This window comes from Tinamus guttatus, unplaced genomic scaffold (genome assembly GCF_059628265.1).
Source record: "Tinamus guttatus ecotype Peru unplaced genomic scaffold, ASM5962826v1 Tinamus_guttatus_pri_ptg000010l, whole genome shotgun sequence".
Lineage (NCBI taxonomy): Eukaryota > Metazoa > Chordata > Aves > Tinamiformes > Tinamidae > Tinamus > Tinamus guttatus.
The window spans coordinates 4140436-4167454 of record NW_028288544.1 but is presented as its reverse complement, the minus strand read 5'-3'; the positions used below and the strand labels follow the sequence as shown (position 1 = coordinate 4167454).

Genomic DNA, 27019 nt, shown 5'->3' with positions numbered 1-27019 from the left:
TTCTCTCCCCTCCCCCTTCTTTAATGGGATTTTTCTTTCACAATAAAATGTTTCTTGTATAAAAAAAAAAGATATATATCCAATGCAAATGTTGTGCCAAACTCTGAGAAGTGCCACCTTGGTTTTCATATTTCTGAAGTCTGAACAGTTGTCCCTGGAACAGCTGCATTTCTGTAAGCCCAAGGCAGGTGGCCCAAGCTAGACACTTGCCACTCATAACCACAAAGCTGAAAAATCTGACCAGTTTTTGATAATCCAAAAACGTTCATGTTTTCCCAACCTCTTCTCCTTTTACTTTTATAACGTAAAGTAAAAATCCAGTTCAAAATTACTAAATAGTTTTCCCATGTTGCTTTCAAGAAATAATTTTCACTGCCATAAAAAAATATTCACACCACTAAAAAAACAGATTTCCTCTGTCCCCTGTAAGAAGACCAGTGGTTTTGCATCACCATTCGCAATGTCATTTGACTCTTCTAAAGTAGTCTGATTGCAGTCCTGGGTGCAGAGTTTGTTTAAATAAAAGTTCAAAGTCTTTGGCTCTCCTCTTTCAACAGAAGGATTTCCCTCTCCAAAATGAGTCTAAAGTAGCATCCTTGCATTGCCAGGTCGGTTTAAGTCCCGTTGTCTTTCCCCAAGTTGCAGGGCCACAGCGGGCTTGGAAAAGGGCAAGGGGGGGTCTAGGAGGCAGCAGATCAGCTCAGAAGGGATCCACCACAGAAGGAGTAACGTCGAGCTGCAAACCAAGACCAGAAGCTGTTACAAACTGACCCGATTTCAGCTCTGAATGTCACCATGTCTAACAGGCAGAGATCTACAGGGGAGAGCCGGGGGAAGAGGAGTGAAGGACAGCTCTAAAACCAGTACAGATCCTTGCTTTTATCCTGAGGCTGTAAACCTGAGAACGGAGAGAAAAGAAAAAAAAAAAAAAAAAAAAAAGGAAGAAGAAAAATAGGTATAGGCATTTAGGACAGAGAAAGACAAGCTTTGTTACTGCTGCAAGAGGCCAGGGACTCCTCGGCACTGGAAGAGAGCAGCTCAGAGAAGAGCCCAAGCTAAAGGAGGGATGGACGCATGGCCCTTTTTGCCAAGAGCGGGGCCTCCGTGAGGAGCCCTGTGCGGATAGAGCAGTGCAGCATGGAGCAATGCCTCCGAGCGCCGGCTTTCTGCCTGGGCAACTAACTGCTCCTGCTGCGTGCACCCCTGTCACCTTCCCGACCCTCCCCACCGTGACCCCAGCTTGTGTCCAGGCACCTGAGCAGGCAGGAGGTTCCAGCACCAGCGTGTGATTGTGCTTTCCTTTCAAAAAGGGGCAGGAAAAAATAACCCAGCCCTACCCTGGTGTCAGCACTCGCACCCCTAGGTGAGCCCATGGAGGGAGCAAACCCTTGGGGTGGCTCTGTCCTGCTCCCCGTCCCACTCCTCAATGCAAGGGCAGGGCTAGGGCCCGGGCAAGAGACCAGCTTCTTCAGCACACGTTTGCAGCAACCCAAGGGCGCTGGGGGAACTGGTGTTGCCTCGTTCGTCCTCCCAAGCGTCTCCCAAGAGGGGCACCACGGGCCAAGCTCCGGCGTTTCCTGTGAGTCTCTCCCCTGCTCTATTTACCCAGAGCAGCACCACGGTTCCCCTTCCACAAGGGCTATTTCCTTCTCACTTAGCGGGGACTTAAGCGAGTGGTAGGCAGGGGGCCGAGGTTGTATCAAAGGAGGTCTGAGAGAAGCTCTTACCTGCATCCACGTTGAGGCCGAGGCTCTGCGCCACGTCGCCCGCGGCGTTGGGGAAGGGCGCCGGCGTCGTCCAGGCGGCGGTGGCGGCGCCCGCCTCGCTCTTGCCCAGTTCGCACTGCGGGCTGACGGGCGCGGGCACGGAGGCGGGCGTGAGGCGGTGCGGGCGGACGGAGGCGGCGGGCACGAGCAGCGAGCCGTAGCGCGGGTCGAAGTGGGGGCCGTAGACCTCGTGCATGGCGGCGGGGCGGGGGTAGGCGCCGCTCTGCGCGCCCAGGTAGGGGTGGTGGTGATGGTGGTGGTGGTGGTGGTGGGCATGGTGCCAGGGCTCGGGGCCGGCCTGGTGCAGGTGGCCGTGCAGCGAGGCCGGTGCGTAGGGGTCAGCGGTGGCAAAGGGTAGCTCGCTGTGGGCGGCCGCCGCCAAGGGGCTGCTCAGCGTGGCAGGGACAGACGAGGGCTGGTATGTGCTGTTCCAGAAGGACGGTGGGAAGCTGCGCTGGCTCATGGGGAAGGAACCGTCTAGGGGGACATAGTGGGAGAAGAAAATAAGCAGGAGCACCCATAGCCTTCCCCATCCGCTTGTCCCTTACCAGGCCCCTCACTCAAAACCAGGGCCTCCAGTTCCCCATATCCCCCAGGCAAAGGCCAAGCACAATTGCTCCCGGCAAGTAGAGATGCCCTCCAGCTAAACATCCAGCAGATCTAGCCAAGGGTTTATCCCGGAACCTGCAGTGATTTGCTCCAGGTTTCTTTCCATGGGAAAAAAAAAAAAAAAAAAAGATTAATCTAAGGTGAGGGATGTCTCTCTTCCTCGACAGTTGGAAACTACTACCCCACGGTAGTTTCCAAAGTTGTTTTTCGTTTTTCTCTTATTTTTCTCATTTACTCCCAGCACCTCAGAGGATGCCTGATTCTGCAGGGCAACTGCTTGCTGCTTAGCACAATTTTAGAGCGTGGTGAGATTTTTACTGGGAATCAGCTTGAATTTGCTGAACACCTGGGGGCAATTTCCCCATCTATCACACTGGACTTATGCCCGTATCTCGGGTATATATTAACATATATTTGGGAAGCATTTTGCAGATCTGATTAGGGCTGGCAGGGCAAAGGCTACATTTTCTTCACTGGTTAAGCAGCAGGCAAGATGAAATAGTGAATATTAATAGCGAGGACAGAGATGTTAAGTATTATTGATTGGGAATGCTGTGCATGCTGGAGACAAATAAAAGCTGTGCTGGTAACACACATCTGGCCGGGAGGTCCGCCAGCTCCATGCCTCTGGCAATGCTCAGGAGAAAGGGAAGTGGTTCATTACGGGCACGGCAATCTCCTCTCCTGCTGGCAATTCCAGTGCCGAATATCTTTCGCCCGTGAAATATTTCAAGTAGTATTTCAGCCTTCCTAACCACCGGCAGGAATCCACGGAGAGGCTAGGAAATGCTGGGGCGGGCGCTGAGCTGGGCAGGGAGCCTCGCCGGGGAGGGCCCCCGAAAATCCCCAAGTGCTGACGCGGGGCAGTTCACGGCGGAGGGAAGAAACTGTGAGGTGTCTCCCTCCGGCCGCCCCCGGGTAGGAACAGCCCTTCGCAGCCCCCTCGGCGCGGCGAACCGCCCGCGCTCCCTGCGCGCTCCCCCGCGCTCACCCCGCCAGGATCCTGCGCTCCGCGCCGCCTTCGCGCTGCCGAGCGAGAAGCTGCTGGGCTGGCTGAGCGCCCGGCTGAAGTGCTCGTCCACCACGGCGCTGATGTCCCCCTGGAAGTAGGTGAAGAGGACGCAGCGCGAGCTGATGTACTCGGCCTCGGGGGGTCGCTCCTTCTCGGGGCTGCCCTCCTCCTCCTTGATGCTGGCCGCGGCATGGCTGGAGAAGGAGCTGCTCGTGCTGGCGCTGCTGCCGCTCTCCGGCGCCTCTTGCATTTTGGAGTAAAAGGCGAGTTTCTGACGGGAGGCAGAGGGGGAGGAGAACAAAACAAAACAAAATAAAGCAAACAAAACCAAACAAAAGGGGCGGTCCTCGTGCCCCGAGGATGCGAGAACCGCCTCGGCCCCAGCGAGGGGATTCCGGCAGCCACTCGTCCTCCTACACCCCCATCGCTGCACCGCTCACCTACGGCGCGGTGGGGACCCAATGGAGCGTCCTGCAAACCACGGCGGCGAGGAGGAGGAAGGAAGGGGGGGAAAAGAAAGGGGCTGTCAGCTTCAAGCTCATCGCGGGGCGAAAAGCATTTCCTTGGCAAGCTCCAGGTATTTCCTACAAGATTAGCCTGTTTTTACTGGATTCCGTTGAGAGGAAAAAAAAAAGAGGGGAAGAAAGAAAGGAAAAAAGAGAATGCAGAAGTTTGCTGGATGTTTCCCATGTTCTCCTCATCAGCTTTAGCGTGTTCGCAGCAGCCGGGAACCTCTTAGAAATGAGTGACGGAGCGGAGCGGAGCGGCGCTGGGCGCTGCGGGCCGGGCCGGGCCGGGCCGGGCCGGGCGGCGGGGGAAGCACCGAGGGCCGGGCGGGAAGCGGGTCAGCTCCCGGGGCCAAGACACGCGACATATTCAATAATGTCACTCCTTCATGACGACCGCTTTTCCCCTTGGCTGCCGGCTCGACCATTGAGGTAATAGTCACCCCCTAAATAATGTCACGGAGCACGGGGAGCGGGCAGAGGCAAGGTAGGGGAGGACATCATTTGCTATTTGTACCAGGTATTCCGGGCCCCGTGCCAGGCGCTGGAGGTAGTCGCCGTGCTCCGTGTCACACGGGCTGCACCCGCCGCAGGGGCCGCCCGCGCTGCTCCTGCCTCTATCGAGACCCTTTTTTTTTGTTTGCTCGGATATCCCCTTTTCCATTTCTGGAAGGAACAAGCAAGGGGAGGAGGAAAAGAGGGAAACTCGGAGCTAGAAAGTATTGTCCAGCAGGTGCAGCGTGCAGAAAATAACCTGCTGTCTTGAAGGGACTGCATACTGGGGTGCAAAGTTCTCCAAGGGCCTGATACGCCGCGAAACACTCCCGCGTCCGGCAATATCATTTTATCGAAATCCTGCCGTTAATCGATCCCTTTGATAACCTGGCCCGTGCTGCAGGCAGCTCGGCGGCAAGACCTTATTCGCAGCCACAAGCGGCCCGCGGGTGGGTTCGAAAGCGGCGACCGCCGCCGCGGAGCGGCCCATGGGCTAGCGGGCCCCGGGTGCATCCCCGGATGCCGCCCCTGCCCGCAGCCCTGCGCACCCCGCGGAGGAGCGCGGGCAGGTCCTCCGCGGGGCTCCGGACACCTTCGCACCCTCCACTTCCAGAGGGAAGACCCGGAGCGCCCGCCGCGGTCCCCACGGGGTGGTGAGACCTCACTCAGCCCGAAGCCAGGACCAGCCACGCTTGTCCCTCGGCGGCTGCAGGATGCCCCGCGGCCGCTGCCGCGCTGTCCGCCTCGGAGAGAGAGAGAAAAAGTACCCCCAAACCGCACAGGAACGGAAAAAATACATAGGAAGGCCCCGAAGCCCCTGCTGAGGGTCCAAGTGCTGCTCCCGAAGCAGGGCGCAGCCCCTACCTCGCGCCCGCGCACATACCCCGGGCGAGCAGCCGGCGAGCCCCGCGCCAGGGTGGGATGCAGCTCTGCCCCGCTCACCATCGCGGCCTCCCAGACCACCCCCGCACACACACCCTCCGCCCTCCCCTCCTCCTTTCCCCTTTCCCCTTTTCCCTTTTGGAAAGGCCCGGCGGCCACCCTCCCGGCGACACCCCTCCCACCCGCGTACCTGGTGGTAGGGGCTGTAGGCTGCCGCGAAGTACGGCTGGGGGGCAGCACCGTAGACCTGGTACATAACATCCAAGCAGCTCATGGCTGAGCGCGGCGGGACATAAATTCCGCTGTCATGAAGGCGCGCGGAGCTGCGCGGGGCTGCGCGGAGCTTGTGCTTGGCGGCGCGGGGCCGCGCGGGGGTTAAGAGGCCCCGCTCCGCGGTGGGAGGAGTGAGGGGGGCACCGCGACGAGGCGACACCCCCCTCGCCCTCCCTCCCTCCCTGCCCCTCGCTATAGCGCGGCTCCCGCCCGGCTCCCGGGTCCCGCGTCAGCTCCACGGTGCCACCGCGCAAGAGACCGAAGGGCTTGGTTAGAGCAAAGCGGGAAAAGGTCCGTGGCCTCCCGGGGAGGACGCGGCTCAGGGATGTCCAACACCGGCAAATTCCAGCGGTGGCGGCTCCTGCACGTCAAACGGGAACAGGACCCGTCGGACCGAAAAAACTGAATTATCACGCAGGGAAACGGGAGGTAGCCCTCGGCTTTTGGTGGAGGACACGCAGCCATGCGCTGGTGGATGTATCTGAATTTTGACGACGAGGCATAGGAGGGAGAGGAGGTGGTAACACAGAGGTCTAAGTTTTCATTTCAGATTGTAATGTGGGTCAGAAGAGACCCATGTGAAAATAGACCCATTTTGGTTTTAAGCATATTTAATAAAGTCAACAAAAATACGGAAAAAGAAGGAAAGAAAAGAAGAAAGGAAGGAAGAAAGGAAGGAAGGAAGGAAGGAAGGAAGGAAGGAAGGAAGGAAGGAAGGAAGGAAGGAAGGAAGGAAGGAAGGAAGGAAGGAAGGAAGGAAGGAAGGAAGGAAGGAAGGAAGGAAGGAAGGAAGGAAGAAAGAAAGGAAGAAAGGAAGGAAGGAAGGAAGGAAGGAAGGAAGGAAGGAAGGAAGGAAGGAAGGAAGGAAGGAAGGAAGGAAGGAAGGAAGGAAGAAAGAAAGAAAGAAAGAAAGAAAGAAAGAAAGAAAGAAAGAAAGAAAGAAAGAAAGAAAGAAAGAAAGAAAGAAAGAAAGAAAGAAAGAAAGAAAGAAAGAAAGAAAGAAAGAAAGAAAGAAAAGTTGTTTTTCAAAAGATGATTATTTACAAAATTATGGGTAAAAATACCCCCAAAATAATGAGCATTTCAAAATTTGAAGACCTCAAATTCTTTGAGAAAACCCTCATACTTTAAAATTGAACATTTGTTTGTTTCTCTAAGAATTATATTATTTATATTTCAAATTATTCCGAATGCTTGTCCTTGGCAAAAATAATTTTTCAGTGCCTACTAAGCATGATTTTAAAATCTTTCTGCTCTTCGTGCAGATTCATATTTCAAACATTTATTTTCCCCTCCCATCAGTTCAGTAAATCTGTTTTCCATGCAGAACGTCCATTTGAATCTGAACGGCTGCACAGCTCGGCACCAGCGCAGCTCCTTGCCGGTTCATGTCAGGGGTTGAGAAGTGAACAAGCCAGAGAATAGTTAATAATAGGCCTTAAAAAAATTCTTTTTCTACCATTTTGACTTCTTCTGAGTAGAAGTAGATGGGGAGAAGCAGCAAAATAAGGACTCAGTCTGGGGTCGGCCTCCAAAATAGGGCAGTCTGCTAAGGAACAGCCCCTCTGCTCCTTGCAGCAAGAGACCAAAGGGCGTCACTTGGGAGCCTGGGACCTCACTTCTGCTGCTCTTTGTGTTCCCCCTCTCCTGAGAGGCAGGGCAGGCTGCCAGCCGAATGTTGCCTTCTCCATGGTGGTGAGATCTGCGTATGCTGGGTGAAACGAAAAAAAAAAAAAAAAAAAAAAAAAAGAGGGGCATTTACCAGAAGGCAAGTCTGCTGCAAATGCACACTGCAGAAGACACAGCGTACACTCCTGCTACTTATACGAGCTCCTCACAAGCAGCTTTGTGCAAAACCAAAGAGGTAATGCCTGACACTTGTCCAAGTGGAGCAATTGCTTCAGCGAAAGAAGGAAACCCAAGTTGTGGAAGCAATATGCAGTGCTCTGTGCCGTCATGTGGCACAGAGTCTAGACTGTGCACCCAGGAATGACTCTCTCCTTGAGGGCTGATTTTGGTGGGTGTTCTTCATGCTCAAGTGCGTGTTAGTGGAATTAGATCTGATGATGAGGGTTGGTGTGGACTCTTGTTTCCTTTCTAAACAGCTGCTTGACTGAGAACCTGGCTAATGTAAGGCACAAGCAAACACGAGTGCTTTAATGCAGAGCCGGACAAGCATTCATGAAGAAGGGCTGCGATTGTTTTGACTTTTCAATGCACTCTGTGAAATGAGTTCTTGTATAGGAAATTATCCTGGAAATGATCTATATTCACTAATGATCTCACTGCATATTTACAGTTATATATAAATAGTTTTTTTTGGTTCTAACTAAAGAATTTTAGGTGGGTTGAGTCACATAAAGGGGTACAAAGGCTTGGAAAAAGCAGCTGAGAAAATCTCAGAGAAAATCACAGCAGCAGTGAAGGACAGGACACTTCTAGGAAGGATGTGGATTAGAATTAGCAGTGTACTATTAACAAACCACTATGGGCCTCTCCTCTGGTCATACGCTGGCAAGGTTTCACAAGCAGCAATGTGAAAAGAAAATCTTGAGATGCAGCTTATTTCTAAAAACATGAAGAATTATGGGTTTTGGTAATTAGCAAGGTGCAGAAATTCACAGGTTTATTTGAAAAAAAAGTTATAAAGCAATTAAAAGTTATCTTCTAAGTACTCTTTTACAAAAAAAGAATCGTGTATCACTCTGAATGGCTCAACAGACAAGCAAACAAAACAGCAAACAAAGCATTAAAATTCATAAAGACTGGGACATAAAAAACAATGAAAACGTAACAAGCCAACTATATGTTTTGTTCACCTTCCCTAGAAATAGCACAGCCGATGTCAACATGACCATCCACTCTGCAAAAGTTTGATCAGAAAAACCTCATGTTTCATTGGAGATTAAATATTTATAAGGCCAGAACGGATCAATCTCTTACTGAATCTGGTCACATATGACAATATACACACATGATAATATACCTTGTTGCAAGCTCGTTAAAAAAAAAAATCTGCTGATTGAAGGACATTATTTCAGAAAGGTGTGTTCTGTTGACTGGAAGATATCATGAAACGGATGGAAAATTCAGCCTTTCCTTTAGCAATTTGTCGTGCTTAACAGTTTTCAGTGTTCCTCAATTCTAATTTGAGTTGGTCTGGCTTCAGCTCCCAGCTGTTGGTTCTTGTAATGACTGACTTCACTTAACTAAAAAGCTTTTTCATATGTAATATGTTCTCCTATGAAACTTTCTCCTATGAAATTTTATTCCACATAATCACTTTTTTTTTCCCTGCCAAAATACGCAGATCCAGCTCCTTAAGTTTCTAAGGCAGTTTCCTCAGTCTCAGATAATTTCTGTAGCCCTTTTTCTTGTACCCTGTAAAATTTCTCAGCATTGAATTGAAAATGTGAACACCACAACTTGTTATAGATTTAATATCTCTCTTGCCAAAGGTATATACAGAAGTAAAATCCCTTCTTAGCAACTTCTGTTTACATTTGAGGATTACTCTCTTCTTCCACAACAAAATTAAGCACAAGGAACTCCTGCTGCTTTGCTTTCCCACTGTGATCTCTATGCTATTTTCACAATCACTGGTATGAGTTTGTAAAATTCATGTGTTTTGCTGCACTGAGGAGATGGCACACAGGGGTATTTCTGCTATTCCAAGGCAAGGATGTTTCTTCCAAGCTCTGCCATGGCTGATGGAGATTGCAGGTAAGCAGACTCGTTGCTTTGGGTGATCCCGTGCAATCCCATGATACTTGCTCATGAGCCTTTGCGGAGTCATTCTTTCCACGAACCATTCCATCACCTGTGGTCCTTGTTCTTAGATGAACAGTGATGCCAACAGCGTCGCTCACATGCTGTTTATTTGAAAGCACTAAGACACTTTCCGAAAGACTAATGTCCCGTTTCCCATCTCACCATTCTTCCAGCCATCGTGTCATTGAGGTGATTTTGTATCAGCTTCCAGGTACCTGAGGAATATCGAAGGATTTGCAACCTAGCTACTTAGAACACTCCTTTGTAATAAGGATTTTCTTCTGACTCCACTTTAGGCATTTTTTTTTGTCCATTGCTCCACGCTCCATTTTTACTGTGTTGTGCCTCTTTTATGAGACCACAATTTCAGTTTTCACCAGCCTTCTTATTTCTGCACTTTTTCATTCTCTATCAATCCATCAAAAGGAATTCAGCACACTTAACTTTCAAGTTTAATGCACTGCTTGTGAGTTTACTTGGGTCAAATTTGGCAGAAATAAACTAAGATCAATATTGCTGATCTTCTTTCTTACCCTGTTAGTCTTTGTGCTCAGGCTCCCTAAAAGCTTTTTTTTTTTTTTTTTTCCCTCTTTTTCTTTTTAGGACTTGGCAACTGTTACCATGGTGTTCCCAGGGTTTTTGAGGTGCAGTCGCTATATCTATGTTGATGCAGAAGACTTCAGGCTCAAGAGCTGTTGGTCCGGTAGCTTTCATGAGCACTGAATTAACTGAAACTAAAGATAAAACCAGTGCGGTGAAACAGGATTGGGACACGCATTGACTTCCTTGTCCCCTTCACTGCTTTAAGGAATTCAGGGTTATTTTTGTTGTTTTTTTTTGAGATCAGAAACATTTTAGAGTTAATTTTAATTTTGCCTTTAAGGGTATGCTTATTTTTTCCTCCTTTTCTTTTTTTTCTTCTTTTCTTCTCCCCCAAGGCTCTAAAAATTATCAGCTAGCCCCCGGTTAATCACGCGCGCAGATAGTCTGCGGCGCACGTTTGTGTCTGTGACAACACAGCTACTCCAGTGACACGGTCTGCGGCAGCTGGGATGGACGTGGTGATTTTTCCTCAATGATGTATTTAGCGGGGAGCCGCGGCCGGGAGCGGGGCGCAGCATGTGGCGGGTGTCACTCATCCGCTCGAGCCAGCGCCGGCCGCGCGCGCCGGCTCCGCCGCCGCCGGCGTCACCTGTCCCGCCGCTACTGATGGCGGCAGATGAAGAGATCATCATCGTGCGGGGCTGGAAGGGAAAGCCAGAGCTGTCAGGAGGGCATAGATTAACGTGTCTGAGGACATGCCGGGCACCTTGCGTGCAGGGCTTGTTTTTTTCCCTGGGAAACCTTGTGGAGCTGCTCCCAGGAATCCACAGAGGAAAAGGCTGGGTTTTGGCCTCCAGGGTTGAACAACTGGCTCTTCTTGCAGCCCTGCACAAGCTCCCTCCTTTGGAGGTGCATTCATCAAGACACTCTAGGAGTATCCTCATATTTGTGTTTTCATGTACGTCGAATATACAAATGCATATTTTCAGTGCTCTGCTCTGGACATAGAGGCAATTTTGGACCAAGCGGCCCCTTCCAGTGACTCCTAAACTCATCAGCACAAAATAGTCTTTTTTCCTGGTTTATTTTACATTTTTGACTGCTAGCATGGAAAAGTAAAGCCAGGCTGTGTTCATTCAGGCTCTGTCAAAGCTGGTTCAGCAGTAGCCCCATCCATGCCATATGTACTCTGTGCTCCACAAGTAAGTGGGCCGGGTGGATTCTCTGCAGTACTGAGTCTTGGGAATTTTAATGGGACACATTCATACTTGTGTCTGCTCTGTTTCGAAAAAGAAATTGTTTTTATGTAAGGGCCTTTATTCTTACAAATGTTTTCACCTCAGAAATGGTCTCCTTACCCCTTTGCTAGAGAATATTTCAGAGAGAAGGAGGTAGATGGCAGAGATGGACTGTAGCTTGAGGACGTTAGAGGCTTGATTTAAGGAAACAACAACATCAGTTTTTTAGTAAAGCACAAACAGGTAAGAGGCATTTTTTTTCTGACACAGATTTTCACATAATAATGACAGGATGAGAATAAGATAGGAAAAAAGAAGTGAACCTGTGAACCCCTCCTGAATGATGTAATATTGCCTGCTACAAGGCGTGAAAGTTTCCCCTCATGAAAGACTTAATCCATAACTCACAGAGGTAAATGGGAAGGAGTCTTTCTGTTTTCTTCACAGAAATGTGCATTTGCCTAAGCCTGGAGAAAATGCCATTATGAAATGTCAACAGAAGATATTCTACAACAAATAAGCGTAAACTGAACTAAAAAGAAAATTCACAGCAAAATACTGGAGGTGGAGCCATGGTACAGGGAATTGTGTTCTCATCTCCTGGAATTGCCCCAAATAATGTAGTTCCTGAGTTGTGTGTGATTTCAGAAACATCCCCGTCTTGGTAAAAGGCTGAAAAATACCCTTATTTTATGAAAATTTGCAGAGGAAATTTGCAAACTTTTTGTGACTATATTTAAGAAAGAACATAGTCTCAATGACTGCAAAAGCAAACTCCATCTTTGGAAATGAAGTTGGAAAAACAATCAAGAAAGACAAGAAAACAACAAGAAAGGATTAAAGGTAGAAAACAAGGTGTTGCCATACAAGGTATGCATTTAATCTATGTGATGGAGAAAAGGAAAAACATGTCATTTGATTTTCAGAATTTGCTGTACCCCAGTATTTGTTGTATTCCAACCCATGCACTGGAAAATCTGCTGTAGCTTCTTGTTTATATTTCTGCTTATCTCATTTAATACTTAAGGATAAGAAGATAGTATGGGGGTGAATTATTTATAATAATTAATGATACCCCAGATGCTATTGAGTAGACATGTACCTTTGCTCCACATCCCTCCTTGTAACAAAATGCTTGAATAGGCATAAAATTCCATAAAATAAACACAACACCAAAGGGAAATCATAATGTGCCTAATGGGGTGGTCATGCAGTAGGATCTTTACACAAGACAGTCATACAGTTTTAGGAAGGATGTTTTCTCACCCTGAGGTATGAGTCATGAATTTAGAGAAAGTGAGTCATTTTATACCTTCTTCAATGACAGTGCTTTCTTCCCTTAAAAAGACTCACATCCATTAAGGTATCTCTGGTCTATTGAACTGATTTCACGGAGATAGTACCATACCAAAAGAAGCTTTAGAAAAGCAGGTCCAGTTCTGAAATTTGAAACGTCACAATATTTCATCTGATTTTTAGAGGAGATAATGAAGAATGCAAGCTCACATCAGAAAAATACCGTGATTCGGGCAATCTCTCTAAGTTACCATGACATTCCTGTTGGATTTCTGCATTAGCCCTTAAGAACTTAGCGCGTAGGACAACCATAACCATAAGGTAACAGATACCTGGAGATGCCGCTTCACGAGGGATGAATAGGCAGGAAGGGGCAAGAAAGCGCCATTGCGGGGGGAACCTGCCACCAGCTCCATGCCCCGGCGGAGGAGCGGGAGCGCCGGGAATCCCTCTGCGCTCCTTGCTCTCGGTGCCGCCCGCGCGCCCGGGGACAGCAGCATGTCTTTCAGTATGCCGTGGCTTTCCAGCATGTGCGTGCCAAGCCCGACTTGAGTCTCTCGCCTTCCAGCACCATGCAAACTGCACAGTCCTCACATTCCTGCAGTGCGGGGCGCCCCGCTCCTGCCCCATGCAGGCAGGAGCACAGCTTGCTCCGTGGAAACACAGCTCCAAGTGCTGCTGTTGGGCCCTTTTCCAGGTGAGCATCTCCTCGTCTGTTCAGCAAAATACAGTTACATGCCATGGCCACACTCCCCTCACCTCTGAGTGTTGAAAAATATGCTGTATCCTCCCTGTCCCTGTGCTCTCTCTGCCCCCATAGTCCTTAGATGCAGAATTGCAGCTGTTTTTTTTGCTCACAGACAGTTAGGGGTGTGTGCTCTGCTCTTCCCTCGAGTTTCAGAGGTTGCCAGTAAATGCTTTCTAATGTTGTATTTGCACATTATCCTGGTGGAGTGTTGAAAGGTAGTAGCCCATAAAAATATGATAGTGTTTGTCAGCTCAGTGTTCCCCAGTCTACCCTGCCCAGAGAGTCCTTCGTAGGCTCATTTCCACTCTGAACCTCCCTGAAAAATGTACATTCTTCTCTTAAACCCAGTAGAATCCTAAAACCTACTGTCCAACGACACTATCCTACACACTTCTGCTATTTGAGAAAAGCAAGATAACGCCTGCTTCATGAATTGAATCAGTGTTAATCTCTTAAATCGGTGATGCTGCCTCACAGCTTCTGGACCGATGAGAGAAAGCTGGCACCAGGGGAAAATGAACTTTCCTTGGGTGTTCAGGACATCGTTAGCCTGCATTTTTTCAATCTATGCAGTTATACGTGTTTTGGTCAGAACTGTGTTTTTTCTGCTTAGGGGAGCACATAGTAAAGTATTGCTTATACATCTATACAAAACTCTAAGGAGAAAAAATACCCTATTATCTTCATCAGAGTACTACAGAGGCATTTATTATTAAGCCAAAACATCTTCTACTCAGCTATGCTTTTATGTATTTACCAAGCATCCTAAAATGTAAGCAAATTGCAAGTTTCTTTATCAAAGATTCAATCCTTTTGTTTACCACCTGGAATCTGAAAGACTAACAAAAATATTTAGAATAAATTTGAAAATATTGACCAAACATATACAGTCTTTCACACTGAAAGTTCTGGAATTTCTGGTTTAATTGTCTGTCTGTTTGTCTTCCTATCTAATAGCCTATTATTCAAATTTCTCACAATCATTGGATGCCCAAAAAGAGACTTTTAGAAAGGGGTTTTATGGAAAGGGAAAACTGAGCTCCTAATATCTATAAGTTGAGCCTTCAGATCTATAAGACAGGGCAGGGTGAGCTCTAAACTGGGAATTTGAGGCACGCACCACTTTCGCAGACAAGATTCACCTTCAGTCTCTTCTATTTAAGGGATTCCTAGCATTTGCTTTTGCCATTTGGCCAGACACTTGTCCCAGAACAACTTAATTTCACATAACTCTACAGAGACCCTATTTTTCTCCTTTATTTTTAAAGGAAATATGGAAAGCCACCTGTTGTGAACATTGATATCTCTACAAACTCTATGCAGATTCATTAGCACTCAGCTATATAATATGCATTACAGGTGACCACCATTTAATTCGGGTGTATTCGATAGGTTTGTCAGGCTTTCCTTGATGGTATTGCTTCCTAATGTTTGCCCTTCTCCCATCGGGTGAACTTTTACCTTATGCCCTCCCTCCTCTGCCAGAGTTGTCCTTCCTGAACTTTTTTTTTTTTTTTTTTTCTGAAGTCAGCTAAAGTTTCAGCTCCTGTTTTTCTTGTAGGAATCCCTCACTATTTTTTTGGCCACATCAGCAGCATCATTTTTGGCCACATCTGCCTATCTGCCCTTAATAGGTGCCCCGCATATCCGTGTTTGGATTGGGACATTTTCCTAGAAACTTGCACTCTCATATCAGCCCTGCCAGTGTGAGCGGCATTCCTAGCATGGATGGCCAGCTGGCTGCTACAGCCTTCTTTGACACTATGCTATGTAAACCTACTCAGGGCAGGTCTTGTTGATGTGTGAAAAATGCTTCTGACAGGCTGCTCCCACCTGCACTGAGGTTCCCAGCTTCGCACGCGCGCTGACCCACAGTGAACAACAGTTGGAAAAACAAAAAATGCTTTGCTATGAGCAGGACCTTAAGGGAATGGGCAAGGAGAGGAGCGGAGGAGCAGGAATGGCCAGCAGAAGTTTTCAGAAGCACATTTGAGCAGTATGAGCACCATGGGCCAATACCAGTGCAGTGAGAATAAGCCTGCAGAAACGCTCATTATATTCACAGCTCTTTCCAAAAACTCTCCTCTCGTTTTGTTTACATGCATTGGATGCTGTCCACCGATCAATCTGCGTATGACATGCACACTTTTGCCTTAACTGGTCCAACGGGGCTTGAGCCTGCCCAGAGTGGTAGAGCACTGCTGCGTTAGCTGCCGGGGATATCCCCCCGAGTCAATATATCACTGTGACAAATGAGCAGGAAGCAGAACTGTTTCCTGTGAAGAAGACAGTAAGACTGCTTAAAAAGTTTAATTCGATATGGGCTTTCCAAAGAAAACATGAAACTAAAAAAAAAAAAAGTATATGTGCTGTGCGTATACGTGCATATATACGTATATGTATATGTATGTATGTATTATTTTTCATTCTCTGGGGATGGAAATTGTCAGCAACCAACATTTTTTTTTCCCCTGAAAAATCCCCAAACCAGGGAAAAGGGCAATTTCCTTTAAAAGAGCTCTAGTATTTGGTGGAAGAAATGCCTCAGCACAACACATGTGGCCAGCCAAGTAATTAATGCTTCTCTGAAACCAGAAGATGCCAGAAACAGTTCCTCCTTTCTCTCTACTTCCACCCCTGGAGGTCACGGAAAGTGGCTGTTCCCAGAGAGCATCCGCGAGGGAATGAGTCCTCCCCCTCCACATTCACTGGCCGACTGCAGCTGCTGCGGCACCACGGCCCTACCGTGGGTTTATGAACAGGTGATCGGGGCATTGGGAGAACCTGGGGGAAAATAATAATAATAATAAAAACTAAACAGTGTTCACGTTCACATAGCAGTGCTTGATGTGAATATAAAACTGACCGTGCTTTGGAGGAAAGCTGATCGCTGTTTTTACAAAACAAATCAAACCTCCACAATGCCAAAACTGTACTCTGAAGCTCACTGTTAGTTGTGGGTGCTGTTTCATAGTCCAAGAGGAGTGGTGTTAGGAATATTTACAGTTGTCCAGGAGGATTCTGGATTTTAAAATGCTCTTAAGCTATTGGCACATTTTTCTGTTCCCTTTTTCCCATTTTTTTGCCTACCCCTAGAGCAGGTTGGAATGTTTCTGTTTTTCCCTGGGTCCAATTTTTGAGCAAAGAAGGAAAAATACTGAGTAAATAGAAAAATATTCTGGAGAAAAATAATGCAACTGCATTTCACTGCCAGAAAAGTGTTTCACTGGCCAACTTCACTCTGTGTTGAAAGACTGCGTTTGTTAGTGAGTGAAGGTGAGAAAAAAAAAGTTTGCAGTGCACATGGCACATCTCAGGAACATCACATTTATCGAAAAATTAACTGTTAATCGAGTTAGGTACAGGGCATTGTTAAGAAAAATGGAATTTAATTAGGAAAGGGGTAATTTAGTATTCACAGAATGAGAGGTCATCTGCTATAAAAATACTTCAAAGCCACTTCCCCTTTCTACACACTTCTGGGTTGGGCCATTTCTCTCTGAGTGTGGTATGAACAGATCCCTGTGCAGGGCCTAGGATGACCCTCAAAGAATTGTTCCCTTGGCTAAGCTTGCTGGAGAAGTAAGTCTGGATTGTAACTGCTCAGAGGTTTTGGTAGTACTCTTGATTTCCCTCGAGTCCTTCTTATGGTGAGAAAATCATCACCAACTCCCAAGAATATCTTCATATCCCCCCTGCAAGCCTCCCCAAGGCAAAGAGGTCTTTGGGTAAAGGAGTTACTCCAGTGACTTAGCACAGTATTTCAAAATGCTCTCATGTCAACGGGGAGTTGTGGAAGAAAGATTGTCAGATTTTGGTGGAGATGGACCCGCCAAGGATGGATAGGTGTATACAAAATGGGCCATAATCAGGCTTCATTATGAGGTTTAAAGAATGTGATTATAAGAGGATTTATGTTTATTTCATTACTATCTTTTACAAATCACAGGTGTAAAATAACCATTATCTGAACCTGTCTTGTAATGGCCAAGTTTGGGAGGTTGAAAACTGAAGGCCTTTGTCTCTCTTCTGTTTCTGCCACTTGAACCATTGCTTTAATTCTAGGTATCATCTGCTTACGTATAAAATTCCTGGTTGTGATGGTCTAAATGTAGCCATTGAGCAGAAGGCAATCCCATAGCTCTGGATTTGTTCTGAGTGACCAGAATCTGGTCCACCAACTCCCATAAGACTATTTTTAAATAAAAATGTTTGAAGCAAGATATAAAAATAGGGATCCCTGTAAAATGCTGTTTTAAACATGGGCTTGTATACATTGGTTTCATGTTATATAATGGCATGTCAGACATGCTCTGCCTCAATCCTATTGCTGAGCCCTTTTCACTCAATGCCGTACAAAGTGCATGCAATCCTGAACTGGTAACAACTCCATGCTTTGCATGGACAAAATATTTTGGAGGACATAGAGAGGCTGGAATCAAAACAAATATAGGGAAAATAAGAAAGAGATAATGTGTAAAAGAGTTTTTCACGCACGTCCACATTACGCCTGGACAAGATGGTGTGTGAGAAAAACAGCACAACGCTGGAGGAAAAGAAAATGAAGTTTAGCAAGGTGGACAAAGAGCCAGCTCAATGAGCCTGGCTGAACAGCAGTTACTCAACTGTAAAAAACGGACATGGCAAATGTGCCGTATTTGCTAAAGACCCCATGAAGCTCCAGGGAAAAGTGGAGTGCTCACAGAGTGGCTCCACCAGCAGCAAGAAAGGTTCATTACTATTAGTCATATGCTGAGGATGTCAAGGAATTTGGAGGCTGCACTCTTTGCATTTTTAGAGGTTATTAATGAAATAGCGTAGCAAGGTGAATTACATTAAAATATTTTTCTAACCATTCCAGAAATCATGGTCCAAGTTGGCATGAGGCTGGCAAGCGGTGAACTTTTGACCGAAGCTCGGATTGCCGGGAGACACATCCTCCTCGTTAGTTTCGGGTGACAGTCGACTGTACCGCAGCGCTCCGGCCGGGTGTGCAGGGGCCGCTGGGGGAGGACGAGTTAGCGCCGCATTTTCACAGGGGCAAGAAATTCCACCCAGCTCAAATGTGTTTTGGCCCACCGCCCGGCTCCTTGTCAAACACATGACCAGCGCTCGGCTCCCTATTTCTGGCCTGAATCTGGATCCCGGGGATAAGCAGCCCCCTTCGTGGTTAAAATTAGGCAGCCGAGCTGTGACAGCAGATGCTGACTCTCCGACGCAGGGCAGACATATTTAAAAAACAAAAAACAGCGAGACGCACCAGAGTTTAAGGTGTGATTCATCAGTTTGGGCTCCTGTAATTCAGAGGGGCACTGATCTGTATGCAGAGGACTCAGCAGGCTTTGCTGGCTCTCCTCAGAACAAAGATTTCTTACAGTGCCTGCTAAAGATAGGATTATGTCATTCATTTCTTCCTGGTAGAAACCCCTAGCCCTGTCTTCTCACTCGGCTGTGATCTGCTCATACAATGGCTGGGCTCTCCTTACCTGAGAAGGATGAATCATGGCTACATGAAGGACAAATCATGTTCTACAAGGACATGCTTTGGCTGGGAAGGTTAAACTGAAGACGGAACAGCAGCAGTTTAGCTGGTTAGAAAATAAACATTTTGGTGTGCTTAGTAATCAAGCACTTCCATTTGCAAGAATGAGTCAATGCAAACATTTGTGCAAGGATGACTTTCTGGGATGCAGCACTCTCACAGTGACTAAACTTGTTTCCTCTCACACAACACCCACCTCTCTCTACTTGGTCTTCAACGCTAGTGATGGCAGCCTGTTTTTAGCAAAATGTCCCTGCACTTTTCCTACTTCTTGGCTGCTTTCTTGAATGGTCTTCTGGAACCCATTACAAATGACCATTGACTGTCCTTGAGGTCCCTTCTTCAACTCTTTCCATGTGTTGATAGACATCTAAAAAAATCAGGGAATTTCAGACTGGGCGATTTGGCTATTGTGTTGGTTGATGTTTACTTATGATTAGCTATAATGAGTTAAAGAAGTGAATGCACACTTCTGTGTAAACACTGTACCTCTTCTCATCACCACTAACTACTGTGTTGCACAGTGATGACTCAGAACAGAGGAGTCTGATGCAGATATCCTCCATGGTGGGGCTCAAGCTGATCTGCTCTGTCACGTAATGAGCCCTTCCAATGCACAAACTCCCATTTAAACACAGTCATGTCAGACATGCAAAAATTTGAATTGTATAAAGCTTTTCAATAGTTAAATCAAATATTATATTCTTCTCTTCTCCTCCCCTTCCTTTCCACTTCCTCCTTCCTTTTCCCTTTCTCTTCCCCTCCTTCCTTTTCCCTTCCTCTTCCCCTTTCCTCATTCACTTCTCCCTCCTCTTTCCTTAGAAAAGAAACAGCTATCTGAAACAGCTCTCTGCAAAGACAGGCAGCCTCCCAGAGGAGAGTTTTGACAGAGGAAAGCAGCTTCGAGATATTCGCCTGGGATATTGGTGAGATCTCTGCCAATAGCAAAAAGAAATAACTTATTTCAAGCTACTTAAAAATGTATTGGTTATAACTAAGACCTTAGTTTTAGCCTGATAAAAATGAGGTAAGAAATGCAGGCTTAAGTAACACATTCATTGTAGAAAATTCTGCTAGGGAGACTGCCTGAGATACATTGCTCTAAACAGAAATTTCTAGGAGGGCTCCAGCACAAAGCAGCACACTTAAAGTTAATAAGAAATACACTTACTAAACAACAGAGCAGTAAGAAGTGTCCCTGCTATTCTTTGGCAAATGTCTGCCGCTATTAACAGTCTGGTATTTTAAACACTTCCAGTCTAATGAAAGCTTTGGAGCCAGAGGAGATACATCTGTGGAGCTGTGTGCACACAGGCATGGACAGACAGTGTGCTCACAGACAGAGGCTTTCTGCGGGTACGAGCAATTCTGCAGAGGCTGAGGAACACCTGGTGGGCACTCCAGATATGGCAAGGGGGCTCTCCAGATGTGCCTTTGGGCACACCCCCTTTGTGCCAGAGGAGTCACGGTAGACCTCCCTGCACAGCATCCACCATCCTGCTGCTGGACTCAGAGAACCGTGAGCTGTGGCTATAGCAATGCTGGCCCTTCGCTCAGTGGGGTGCCTGGGCTATGTAAGCCCATGCAGAGACAGAAACATGGGGGACTGAAGCACTAGCTTGAACCTGAAGTTGATAAAATGGTAAATTGCTTTTCTTTGATGATCTGAGCTATTCCAGGCTACTGTTACCAGAAGCCACAGAGAGTTGGTCGTGACTGTCAGCCTCTGAATTCAGCAGTAGTGGTGCACGGGTGCACATGTGTGCTTTTTAATGCATTGCTGTTGTAGTGTTTAATCACTACAGCACAAGAAAGAAATGGTGCACAAACAATGTTGAATACTGTTTGGACAGACGCTAATTAAAAAAAAATCAATGTTTCAGGTCTGGCCCAATAACCACCTCCCCCCTCCCCCCCTTTTTTTTCCAGTGCTCTTCACCCTTAGTTAGCAGGGTCCCAGCTGGCTTTTCTGCTGTGCTCGAGTGTCTGCTCTGCCTGAGCCACAATATGCCAGTGAATTCCCTGCACTTGCCGGGTGCCAGGAGCTGCCACTCAAGAAAGACGATCAAGAAAATTCCATGCAAGGCAGAGTTGACCTGTCCAACTGGCAAGGGGGTTGTCACCAAGGGTAACGGGGTTAGAAAAGCTGCCCATTTTAGACCTGGTTAGTGATTATATCTATATCCTCATTAGTGAGGCGCTAACTCTTAAGATTTAAATCTTTTGCTTGATATCTTTCAGCTAAGTTGTACAAAACGTTTTGATAGTAGAATCCAGAGTTTTTAAAACTGTGAAAAATTCTATCTTCAGTAGTAATATCTCTGCCTAAACAATGCAAGGTCTAAACTGTTCTTTGAGTGCGTTAAAGCAGACAATATTGCTTTTGTTCCCTCATCATTTGAACTTCTCTGCAACAGAAGTGATATATTTTCTCTTTAGCATAAATTTAAATGTTGACCTTCCAAGCACTGCTCAATGGCTTCTGATTGTCTGGAAAGATAAGCTATTACAAGAAGTACTGCAGGTTCCCCTCTCCAGATGAAGTAGCTTAAGATCCTGAACAGTTCACTAAATCATCCACAGTTTCCTCAGAGTATAGTTCCCTGGTTTTGTTTTTCATATAAAATCAAATTACTTAATTTCATCACCATTGTCAGCCTGTTCAATCAAAAAGAAAAACCTTTGGCCTGTGTCCAACCAAGGACACAGAAAGGTCATGAAGTCCAGAAAATTAATTCTTCCCTCGAATATTCAAGCATTTACATTACTTATTTCAACTGAGCTGTAAACTAATTTCAAATGCATAGGGCTTAATTGGACGGGAGGGTTTTCTGTTCAACTTTTTTGAGTCTACTCTTCCTGCTCTTGGTCCCTCTTTCCCCATTCACTATTGCCTGTTGACCTGAACATTGTTGGCCCAACTGCACTTATTCCTTTTACCTCTGAGTTGCTTACTGCTCTCTTTTTGCTTCATACTTTCTATAATAACAGCTTAATGGAGACTGACAACTAATTAAACAGTAAATGGATTGTGGCTTTCTGAAACAAAAAAAAAGTTTATTATCTTTATAAAAAATATTTGCATTGGTATAGACCGCTGAATTGTCGTGAAGGAGCTCTTGCAGACGTGAAGAGCCTGTGGTCTGTGTCTGGTCACACAGAACTATTCATCTCTGTCTCCACATTAGTGACAAATGTCATCTATATACAGAAGCTACTCACGTATCTCCTTTGGCTGACATTATTGATGCTTGTTTTTCTGGATACATGCATTGACTAATTGCCCCTGCCAAAATTTAGAGTCAGATCAAATAATAAAGCTGATAGTGTCTAATGGACACATTGAATTTCCAGAGCCCTTGGAAATATGGAAGAATTATTTCTCCTGGCTTGATATGGCTTTCACAATATATTGGAGAAAACGTTCTAAAAATGTGCTTGCTCTGTACTTTGTTCCCATAAACTTGCAAATAACAGCAACCTTCCCTGAAAACAGCCCTTCCCTACACCATTTCTAGCAAAAGGAGCTAGTGGATGGGAAGGCAGAAAAGCAAGAGGTTTAATTTGACACTTTACTGAATGCTCTGAAGTATTATCACAGTTTATTTCCTATCTGAGTCTCACAAAAGCTGAAGTCCCACAGACAATCCTCGATCTTGCCCACTCGGTGAAGAACTGCTTCTAAGATGTGGCTGAGTTAGAATTTCCTCTGCATGATCAGAAATGATGATGAGCCTTCTGCCTCTTTTTCCAACCTGCCCTTCTCCCCTAACATTACTGCCACTTTTTTGGTTCTTGAGTTTTTTCCAAAGCAAACTCCAGAGATGGGTAGGCAAGAAGTAGGAAGTATCCAAACGGATTAATAAAATATGTCCAGCAACTCTTCCCTTCCAAGGAGAAGAGTCCTCTTCCCTTCCCTCTAGTTAATGAGAACCAACCTGTGGGTAAGAGATGTGGGATATCTGCAAGCTTATCAAAGTAACGGGGGTTTCTTGTGGGACTGTTAGAGCAGGGAACCTTTGATACTAGAGAGCAGATAGGACTGAATGAAGAATTGATAAGTTCCAAATTCTACTAGTCTGGGCATCGTCAGGTCTTTGCCTGTACTTTCTCACAAGGGCCACTTTGTTTCTCCTCCTCTTTTCCTTTAGGTTGCACATGTGTGTCCATCCACATGCACTTCCTTTCACATAAGCTTTGCTTTTGATTCATTTTCCTCTGTTACAGAAGCTATCTGAATCATTTTTTTAGACTGCATTAATTTTCCATCCCATTCCTTATTCTAGGTTTCAGGTATGTTTTCACATTTTCAGTGATATTCTCCAGGTTTTTCCTCATTTGGCATTCAAAAGTAAAAATCTGCCTCACAGAAGCAAGGTACCCATCATATGCTGCAAGCCATGTCTCTCACTATGAACATCCAGGTGATAACTGCATTTTTCTCAGCCTCGTGTAACTGCCTTTCTAGAGCAACTGCAAACACCCATTTTGCTGACGCAGACATAATTAATAAGTGCTCACCTGACCCAGTTTAGAACACATTCACTTGACATTTAATAACTTGTTATCCAACACCTTGTTTATGTCCTCCTAGGCATCCTGTGTATTCTAAGCATCCTGTATAACTAAGACCACGTGCATGTCACGTTCATACAGTCCTGACTTCTAACATTTTCACTTCCAGCCCCATGGGGATGCTACCATCCTCATTCTTCCCTCCCTCCTCTCTACTACTTGTGTACATTAAACATGGCTTCTGAGTCACTGAACATGACCTTCTTATTTCCAGCCCTTCGCTGCAATACGGTGCATCCAATGAGATGTTTGAGAGTTAGTATTTTGAGTAGCTCATCTCTCTGTGTTCCCCAGACTGCAATGAGTAACAGGTAGGTATGTCAGGTACAAATGGGAGCAGTGATGTGACTGTCCTGACCTCCACATCACTTCTGATCCATGGGATGTCTACATTTAGCCATCTCCAGTAAGAGGTGAAGGGTCAGTCTCTGTTTAGCAACAGATGAACTGATTTTATCCGAAAAAAAAAAAAAAAAAAAAAAACAGAAAAAAGAGGAAGTCTTCTCTCTCCTAAGCAGCTGCAGCTAACTTGCAAGTTTACAAGTATTGCTTGTAAATTTAGGAGCAGTGAACATGGGAAGACTTTATTCATTTGCTAATCTCATTCTCCTTTTCCTTTGCACTTGGAGCACTGTTTGCAGGTATCTGAGTGGAACCAGCACTGCAGTGGGAAAATCGGAGACATGGGTGACAGAAAGGGCAATGTGACTTCCCATAGTTGTTTCCAGAGCAATTCTTGGTCCACCAGGGAGAGTTTGTTGACTCTGTGACTATGTTTCTGGTGGCACTCTCTTTTCTGGTGGGGAGTCCAGGGAGCAAACTGCTTTCCTATCCAAACCTATGGAGCAAGAGGGCTCTGTCCCCTACTTGTGATGAGTTTGTCCCTGAAACATTGTCTTACCCAGAGCTCATCCACCAAACACAACCACTGAAGAATACCACCATATTTTCGGCTATAGCTTTATCTTCAAATTCTAGATGCTTTTTGGCAAATGTTTTTTCCCTTTATCTGTCTGGAAAATGAAATACCTAAATTCACAAATATTGCAAACTTGCCATTTATCCTGGTTTTCATTAAGGCTCATCCAGGCTCTTCACAGCACCAAGGCTTCCTGCCAAGGATAGGAATTGCAGTCCAAGCTGGTGCACATAATTCCATGCTTACTCTAACAACACCTTTGTTTTTCAAACATGTGCTCTAAGCTGGCAGATATTATTTAGCTACCCTCCATTAAGCACCTGACACAGGCTTGCAGCCTGGAAAAAGTAACCTCATGTTAGGCTTTGTGGATTGCCTAAGAACTTGATATTCCTAAACTCCCTCTGCCACCATCCTAGTAAGATCTCATGTCAGTGACATATACTTACTGCCATATAAAGAGGGAATAAGGAACAAGAACTGCAGCAGGGCCAAGGTGTGGATCTCAGGCTGCCACAAAAGGCTATAATGGGAAAGGGAGGCTAAGGAGCAGTTCTGTACCTGTCCTTGAAGGGGAATGACAGTGGGCTCTGCCTTCCCATTCATCATGACAAAACTTTCATGTGGGGATTATGGCCTTGCTGACAAGGAAATGTAATAGTAGGAAATTATCTGATGCATTTTGATACGTCTAAGTGATATCTAGCAGGTGGGAGCATGGAGAAAAGCTTCTATCTGCAAAAACAAAAGTCCTGTGTTTATTTACTCTGCCATAGGCTGAACACCCGCTGTTTCTCAGCATGCAGGATCATAAGAACCACACTTAAACAGTCCTTACTTTCCTTCTAGCTATGGAAGATGTGTTATACCCTACTTGATGTCTAGACTACAGGAAGAGCTAATGTCCAGTGTTTGTCTACAGTATAGTCACGAAATGAGAGTTGTCATAAACAAAGAGCTTCCCTAAATCCAGTATCTATAATTTCAGCTGAAACGTTTCTTCTCCTCAAGAAATAGCCTTTCCTATTCCTGTTTTATATTAGCAACATTTTATTCTTTACATTCTACAACAACAAGTAGAACAGGTGCACCTAGGTGAGGGCTGAGAAAGCAAAGTTATCTAGCTGAGCAAAGGACAGAATAGTTGATCAGTTAAAGAGGGGGAGCCTGGGGAACGTGTTAGTGGAACTCTCAAGACAGATGAGGAGAAGAGAGATCATGAGGCAAAGCATTAGGAAAGAAAGGAGGATATTTCTGGTTCACACTGGAAAAGGCAAAGACGGTGACTGCTGTACCCTCAGCGAGTGTGGAAGCTGCCTTTGTAAATAATGAGACATGAAATTACATATATGACTTCATTCAAAGCTGTTATATGAGAGGCTGCTGCATGGTTCCTCACATGCACAGCATATCCAGTATCAAGGGTGAATGTTGGACTGTTTCTATATCCTTCCCAGCCCTCTGTTTCCTTTCAGCTTCTGATTAAAGTTAGCACAGAGAGGAATACACAACCAGTCATTTTCAGGTCTCAAAGCAAACAGCTCTTTGAGCATGTTTTGGTTGCAAAAGATTCATTAGTGTCACCTACAGTAGACTTGGCAATTGAGCAGTGTGTTTACTGTTCATGGTGTTAAGCGCTGATATATCAGGGGATACTGCAAGGTAAGAACACCAATTCATTAAGCAGATATTTTGGCCTACAAAGAACTTGCATCTTTCCCTGTTTAACCTATCATGTGGTGTTGTCACTGAGTTCCATTGTGTAAACCATCTCACTTTGTAGATCCCAAAATTCCTTTACTGTGATCTGGCTGAATATGTAGCAGAAGTCAGGTCTACTAGACATGGTGTATGGTATCTAATAGATAACCAAGGTACAGCTTACTGCTCAGAGAAGCAAGATGAATACAGATTGATTCAGGTAAATCTGGAAAACTTATCAGTGACTGTTTCATGATAGGGAGAGTGCTTTATCCTGCATATTCATAAAATCCTGCTGTTAAGTAGTTGGCCATGTTGTGTTTATCAAAAATAGACTTCTCTGATCTGTGGACTAATCACGCTGATAATATCAACAGTAAATTGTAGCAAGCTCAGTTGAGCTCAGTTGTAGCAAGCTTTTCCACCCAGTTCATGTACATTCTTTGATTTTTTTTTCACACAGGCCATCATTGAAACCCTTTATTATGGAGTGAACATTTTCTTGCCCAAACTAGATTTTCATCCTACCTTAAAAACTTGAGCAGCTTAACCTTTAATCAAATGAGGCTTGAAGGTCAGGTTGATTAGAAAACAAAATCAACCTGTTTGTTTGTTTGAGCATCTGGACAGCACACTTCCACATAAGATGTCATCAGCCTGGTGATGCAGTGCTGTGAGGTGAAACCAACTCCTCACAGCAATAGAAACATGCTGGGGCTTCAGCTGTCTTCCTGCAATATTGTAACTATATTCTCAGTAGAGCACTTTCCACTCAGTAGATTTGGTATCTGATGCAAATACGTTATGTGAAAAAGACCACAGTACTCAGAGTCAGGACCTAGTTGCAAGGAAACAGCCTGGACCTCTTCTCAGGAGTGAGATACACGAATGGCAGAAATTACTCATGATGGATGGTCTGTTGACTTCTGTCTCAGAATTCCCAATTTAGTGCAAGATCTCTGAAATTTCTTCACATCACTGCAGTCATAGTTCTTCTAGTTGGCAGTCTAATTTTTTATTTTTATAATTTGGTGCAAACTTTTTTATTTTAATATTAAATGTTATGGAAATGAAAAAACTCTTCATGCTTCATCTAATTAACAAAATATTAAAAATATCCCAGACTTTGCAAGCAAGTATACC

At 45.6% G+C, this 27019-nt stretch overlaps 1 protein-coding gene across 3 annotated transcripts; it reads right to left on the bottom strand.

Moving 5' to 3' along the window:
- Positions 1-311: 311 nt before the first annotated feature.
- On the bottom strand, positions 312-5676 carry VGLL2 (vestigial like family member 2). 3 transcript variants are annotated; one of them, XM_088522123.1, is made up of 4 exons: positions 5461-5676; positions 3367-3658; positions 1685-2243; positions 312-914 (listed from the first exon to the last, which is right to left on the bottom strand). In XM_088522123.1, the coding sequence occupies exons 1-4, from the start codon at positions 5542-5544 to the stop codon at positions 815-817; spliced, it is 1035 nt and encodes a 344-aa protein (XP_088378249.1). In that variant the 5' UTR covers positions 5545-5676; the 3' UTR covers positions 312-814. The 3 variants fall into 3 exon arrangements, with proteins under 3 accessions (XP_088378249.1, XP_088378257.1, XP_088378252.1); XM_088522131.1 differs by having other exon boundaries at positions 312-898; positions 1728-2243; XM_088522126.1 differs by having other exon boundaries at positions 312-736; positions 1728-2243.
- Between the last annotated feature and the right edge of the window lie 21343 nt (positions 5677-27019).

Bases quoted from the DNA above. Each gene is read 5' to 3' on its own strand.
- VGLL2 (XM_088522123.1), bottom strand. From the start codon at position 5,544: ATGAGCTGCTTGGATGTTATGTACCAGGTCTACGGTGCTGCCCCCCAG. The intron at 3,659-5,460 runs GTACGCGGGTGG...GCCTCCCGTCAG, and splicing joins CCTACAGCCCCTACCACCAG to AAACTCGCCTTTTACTCCAA. The intron at 915-1,684 runs CTGCCTACCACT...TTTTTTTTTCTT, and splicing joins TTTGATACAACCTCGGCCCC to TTCTCTCCGTTCTCAGGTTT.